The 6651-nt window shown below is 34.7% G+C and overlaps 1 protein-coding gene and 1 non-coding gene across 2 annotated transcripts; one reads left to right on the top strand and one right to left on the bottom strand.

Moving 5' to 3' along the window:
- The first annotated feature begins 3334 nt into the window (after positions 1-3334).
- TRNAS-AGA (transfer RNA serine (anticodon AGA)) lies at positions 3335-3416 on the top strand. Its single transcript has one exon. It is a non-coding gene; the product is annotated as a tRNA-Ser (tRNA).
- Positions 3417-4158: 742 nt separating this feature from the next.
- On the bottom strand, positions 4159-5876 carry LOC107481061 (pentatricopeptide repeat-containing protein At1g77360, mitochondrial; the record flags this gene model as incomplete). Its single annotated transcript, XM_016101268.3, is given in 1 exon segment — positions 4159-5876. A coding segment is annotated over 1 exon segment (1347 nt), but the record flags the coding sequence as incomplete, so codon positions are not given.
- Positions 5877-6651: the final 775 nt, after the last annotated feature.

The raw sequence follows: 6651 nt of genomic DNA, 5'->3' as shown, positions 1-6651 counted from the left end.
TATAAATTAAAGAAAATTCAAAATTATCTGAATTATCAAATGCAAAAGTGTTTTTTGAATGTCTCATTCAATAATTCTATGTAAATCGAATTTAATAAATTTGAATTAAGATTATTAATAGTAAATCGAATCTAATGAATTCAAATTACTTTAGTTCAGTTTTAAACGTAAATAGAATTGAATGAATTCGAATTAGAACAAACACTAATAAATTAAATCAATGAGTATCGATTTACATGCACACAACTAAATCAAATAAAAAAACTTTGATTTAATTAGCTTCCTTAATAAATCAAATTCATTGAGTTCGACATATTTCTAACTAATGGTAAATCAATCTTATTAGTTTGATTTACTATAAATTTACACACACACACACATATATATATATATATATATATAAGGACTCATAATTCAGATCATTTTAAACTTTCTTTAATTTATACGGGTGAATTATCCTAAAAAAAATATACCCTCTTCGGGTTGTTGCAATTCAATACTATAATTTAAGCAATGCAAGTGGAATCACAACCAATAATCAAGTGTGTTGTTTTTTTCTGTTTTTTCTAGAGGTATTTGGCGCATTTCCAAATGAAGATAATCCTATTTGATACATAATCATTAATCAAACATTAAGTATCATATGTCACCTAACTACTGAGATTCGAACTATGGTTAGACACATTGCATTACTTTTTGTTGTGGACTAAACCCTTTTGCTAAACTCAATCTCTGTTAATCAATTATTAATTAAGTTTATATATTGTTCGCACATCAATTTTTGCATGCATGCAGACAAAAAGCTTATATATATATAATGTTGTATTTATATTGTTGAAATTTTCAATTACCTGGAACAATCTTCTATCCATTGACAATCATGCATCAATAAATAAAATGTAAGGTCATTTACCATTCTGTTAGTTAATCTAGTAAAAGATCTAACAAAATTTATTATATTACCATTATCCTAAATAAAAACATTAAACTTATTAGGTGAAAAAATAGTTCATTTTTTCTACAGATTAGCTGCTAGTCCTGTGTAGTTATCACAATATTCAATTAGATTGGTAGAAGTGAACATTTATTCTTTCAATTTTGAGGTAATTAAGAGAGTTTTTTAGATTAATTCTCCTTACTCCTTAGACTGTGACAAACACAAAAGTCATTAAATTTATAATTAACACGATACATGCAGAAATTAATTGATTTTATTTGAGTATGTAGCGGTACATTTTAATTTGGTACCTCTTATCTCTAAACCACATTTAAGCACGTCGAATCGTTCTGATAGCCATCAAGTTGATAGTCTTTTCTCAATAAATGTTGTCTAATCCAAGATTTCCAACTATGCGCAACAAACAATCATCCAACAAACTGTAGCTATGAATTAAATCTAATTGTGGCTGTTAATAATATGTTAGGCAACCTAAAAGTTAAATCTAGACTAAACCCAACAAATTGGTGCAAAAAGAAAAGGACATATTAGGAATCAATGCAACTGTTTATTTATTAAGACTTGGCCATTAGGCTGCGTTTGTTTTTGAAAACAGGATAGGATAAGACACTGAAGAGACACTGACGGACAGAGACACAAAATTTTGTGTTCTTGTATTCTGTTTGACGATAAACTAGCAGAAATTATGAAAATCTAATTTATTCTCATTTTTTCATTCAAAAAATCTGAGATGAAAAATATAATAATAAAAAATATAATTATAAAAAATTAACAAGAATAATGAAAGAAAAAATAAAAAATAAATTGTGTCACTTGTTAATGTCTTTGTATCATTCCTGTTAGGATGAACACAAAATACAATTCAGTATCTATGGACACATTGTCTCTGTCCATATCTCTTCTGCCAAACATGATTTTGTATCTCAGTATCTCTGGTTTGTCCTATCTCTATAAACAAACACAACCTAAATTTCGGTGGTGGGTCTAAGCTGAGCTTGGGGAACATCGATATGATGCGTGAGTAACGGATATTATTATATAAAATAAGTTAGTGGCATGTGGTTAATAATTTTAATATTTTAAATCCATGTGTCTAGAGAATGCTTTATATACTTAATTTTAGGAAGTGGTATTGTTTGCATGTGATTTGGTACATTTCTTTGCTTCTACGATAGAAAATTTACCCTCAAAACCTCTTGTTCGAGGATGGGAATATATATAATGCACGTGAGAGAGAGTGCATGTAAGAGATAGATCGAGTTCATACTCTTCTGATAGATGCTTAACTTTCATAATCACTTGCATTTTTGCATTTGGAAGTGCAGTCTCGCGTTTGAGAAAATGTAAACTAAACTATGGTTATGTCATGGTTCTCTGAGGCACCTACACTCACTACTAGTCTACTACGAAGGGCAAAACCTTTTTTTTTTTTCATTTTGGGATACAGCCGTAGAGGATACTAGGGAAATGCATATATTTTTTTTTAGTTTTTCACTGTCTCTCCAAGTTTGACAGGCCAAAAATTAATCCGCCGCAATATTAAACTCCACTTAAGAGTTTGCTGCTAACCAATGAGTTGTTACATGCACGAGATGGAATTCGAATCGCCGACACTTGTTTTAGCGGGCTAGGGCAATGCATTTTAGGGGTATATAGTTATAAAAGTAGTTCGGGCTTAAGCCCATTAGAGGGGACGTTATTGCGACCAAAAACATCAAAATATCTACCTAACCGAATCCAATCCTCCAGACCAAACGAGGAAAAAAAATTGTATGTAAGCATGTATTATCCATGCTGACCATGCATGCCTGTGCTTTTATATTATTGATGCGCCTGTATGTATGCATTAAAAGGTCTTCCTATCAAATACCGAAAAAAAAAACTTCCTATCCATGATTATTATTACTTCAGCCAATTCTTGTGATGCAAATTACAATCATATTAAGTATAGACTAAAAATTACCTACTAATCAGACAAAATTAGCTACTAATCATGTATTTGTATAAAATAACACATTTTTGTACAAATTAATCCAATTGTTGAAATTTTTACTTTATTAAGGCATTATATTTTGTTTGAACTTAAAGTTAAAAATACAAATTTATCATTAGTGCACATTCCAACAGCTATAGCACAAAATAAAAAATACTATTTATACACTAAAATTAGTCATTATGTATTTTATGTATTTTTGTATAAATATATATTGTTTAATTTATTTTTAATATATATTTTATATTCTAACATACTAATAGCTGATTTTAATATACATCTAACATAATTGTATTTAAAATAAAATTTTACTTTGGGCCCAGAAAGAACAAATAGTAAAGATATCGTTAAATAAGGTAATGTTCTAATATGCAAACAACAAAGTGGACGTGCCGGAGTGGTTATCGGGCATGACTAGAAATCATGTGGGCTCTGCCCGCGCAGGTTCGAATCCTGCCGTTCACGATTTTTTTCCTTTAAGGTTCTATCTGCCGTTCACGATCTTTTACCTTGCACACAGTAATACTCCCCAGTACATTGTCATTTAATCTTTCTGTATTGTTGATGCCTCAGACATTAGTGCAGTACTCATTAGCAGAAATTTTTAGATCACTTATACAGCAACCTTTATCAGAAATATACAATTATCCCTAGTAGCCTAGCCCTAGAGACTTCAAAATTCAAAAACTATGTTTGTCACATATAGCTAAGTACGACATGGCATGGAATCTTACATCATAAATCAAACTTTTAATAACAGGGTCTATAGAACAAAAGGCTCTATAATTTAGGTACAAAAATCAAGTAGTCTAGAAGCATGCCACCCTGTATTCAAGTTGAATAAATTCAATCACCAACATTAGGATGAAAGCACATGATCCAGTTATACCAAACACTTCATAAGGTGGCTAGTGGGATACTGGCTAATCTGTACTTGGCATAATATCAGATGAATAAATGAACTACATTGTCTAGTCATGCCGACTAAAGACGATTTGAAGACCACACACAACAAAACTTCAATGTTTCAATTCAATGCTATGCTCTTAGAACACATTCTTATCAACTAGTAATGACATGTATACTCACCACAACTAGAAAGTAGAAACCAAAAGATTATCATGGCGCCAATCAAAATAAATATGGTTACTTCAAACCAAAGAAATAGAAAGACAAATCAATTTGTAAATTAAGTTTTCAAGCAGGGTTTCCCAGGAAATTGCTGATAAATCTCATTGCAGTGTCTCACCAAAGCCAAATTCATGTATAAATTCCTTTTCAACTTGGTCTATATAACATTCGCTCAACACTTCTCAGCGAGCTTGATATTGAACTTCGTTTATCTTTTTACCGTCTAACACAATATCCTTGTTTCAATTGACTCTGTGCACTATGCATATATGATACATTATGAATATGGGGATCAGAAATAACTATGGTGCATTATGATATGCAGTTTAGGAATAATCGACGTATAAAATTACTGAAATTTCCTTTCTGTTGCAAATCTGCAAGTCTATATACATAAAAGATGAGGATTGAAATAAAGATAAGCAAGTTCAGCAAACTCCAACCTACCTAATGAGATCTTTTCCACTTTCTCAAAAGTTCTTCATACACAAATTCTTTCCTCTCTTTGACAAGGCTCTGTTTCAACTTGGACAATGTGGAAGAGGTTACCTTGATTCCCCTTTCAATCATGTCCTCAGCATACTTAACAGCTTCGGGGACCCTACTCAAATCGCGAAGCCCCTGAATCAGAAAATTAGCGGTATCCTTCAAATCCTCCTGGTGATTCTCCTCCATACACTTCCAAACTTTCATGGCCATAAAAGCATCCTCATCGTTAATGTAAGCCCTAATAGCTGCATCGCAAGTAGGCCGGTCTGGCACAAACTCGTTCTTTACCATCTCCGCAAAAACCACCGCAGCCTCCCTCAACTTCCTGGCTTTGATCAAGAACCTAAACAACAAGTTATAAGTAAAGGCGTCCGGGAAAGCCCCGTTGAAAACCATGTCATCAAACAACCTCCTTGCCGAATCCATATCAGTGTGATAACAATACAAAGCAATCATGGAATTATACAGCTGAGTATTCGCCTTTAACCCCGCCTTCCCCACTAGAACCTCCCAGAGAAACTCAGCATTCCTAAGATCATGATCTTTCACACACTCATCCAAAGCGACCTTGAAAAACCTAATTCCAGGATAACACTTCCTATCGCTCATGGAATCGAAGAACTTAACGGCCTCTCTAACCCCATTTTCACTTCTAATCAAAGTACACAGAAAAGAATCATGAGCAGGAACATTAGCAGGGTCCCAACCAACCTCAATCACCATCTCAGCGAAAGTCTCTTTAGCGCAGCTGACATTCCCTTCTCTCTCCCAACCTTCCATCAAGATCGCGTAGGAATCAGCGTCGGGGCGAACCAACTTCTTCGCCATCTGGAAGAACTCGTTGGCGTCGCGGGTTCTGGCGTCCCTGCAGACGGCACTGAGAAGGGAGTTGAGTGCAACGACGTCGTTGACGCAGCCGTAGTTTCCCATGACCTCAAAGGTCATGACGGCGTCGTGGACTCTGCCGGCGGCGACGTAGCTGCTGAAGACAGAAGCGAAGGTAGCGAGAGAGAGGAGGCGCTCCTTCTTCATGGACTTGATAGCGTCCCACATGGCATCGAAGAAGCGATTCTTGCCGAGGAGGTCGACTACGAGGTTCCATGAGTAAGGCGAGTGGCAGTCGGAGAGGTGGTGGCGGCCGGACCAGCGGAAGAACTTGACGGCCTGGGAGGGGAAGGCGTAGGAGAGCTTGAGGACTTGCTCGACGTCGGAGGAAGTGACGGAGAGGGAGGAGTCGTGTAGAGATTGCTCGATGGAGTGAGAGGGAGTGGTGGCGATGATGTGGCAGGGGGTTTTGACGGTGGGAGAGAGGAATGAGAGGGAGTCCAAGTAGGAGGGAAAGGGTTGCGTACGGCGGTGGTTTGGCTCTGTATCTTCTGTTTTCACTGCGGTGCTCGTTGCTGGAACCTGGAACAACCCTACAAGGCAAAGTGTTTCTTACGCACTTAAAATAATAATAAAAAAAGAACTTAATTAATTATCTCTATTATGATTTTATTTTTTCTAGAGTAAAGGACATTTTCGTTCCTTACCTTTTTTTTTGCGGACATTTTAGTTTTCAAGCAATGGAAAATACATTAAAACTCTTGACCTTTGAAAAATATGGACATTTATGTCTTTTCGTTGAATTTAGCCGTTTGCACTGAACGGAAAAGACTGAGCTGACAGAAGTGGCGCTAAGATGGCATGTAACGGAGGTCAGGTGGCATGGAACATTTCGTAACAGAAGGATGTGTTTGTGAAACACGTTTGAGAGGAGCTGTTCTTTGATGTTTGGCAACTTTTTTTCTCTGAACGACAACGTAATTCTACATCCCAAAAATTCGTTCACTAGAACTCTAGAAGTAAAAAATTATAGCTTCTGCGTTTACTCAACGTACGTTTGGGTTTGTTGCTGGTTATTATTGATTTTTCCATAATTTTTTTTAAATAAATATTAAGAATATTAAAATAATTATTCTAATTTTTGTGCACTATTTATTATTTTAATTTTTTATAATATGTATTATTGTTTCTATTAGAAATAATAAATTAAATAAAAAATTAATTATAAATAATAATAAAAGTATAACTTGTAAAA

Source organism: Arachis duranensis, chromosome 3 (assembly GCF_000817695.3).
Source record: "Arachis duranensis cultivar V14167 chromosome 3, aradu.V14167.gnm2.J7QH, whole genome shotgun sequence".
NCBI lineage: Eukaryota > Viridiplantae > Streptophyta > Magnoliopsida > Fabales > Fabaceae > Arachis > Arachis duranensis.
The sequence above is the reverse complement of the archived record's forward strand: the minus strand, read 5'-3'. Positions and strand labels throughout refer to the sequence as shown.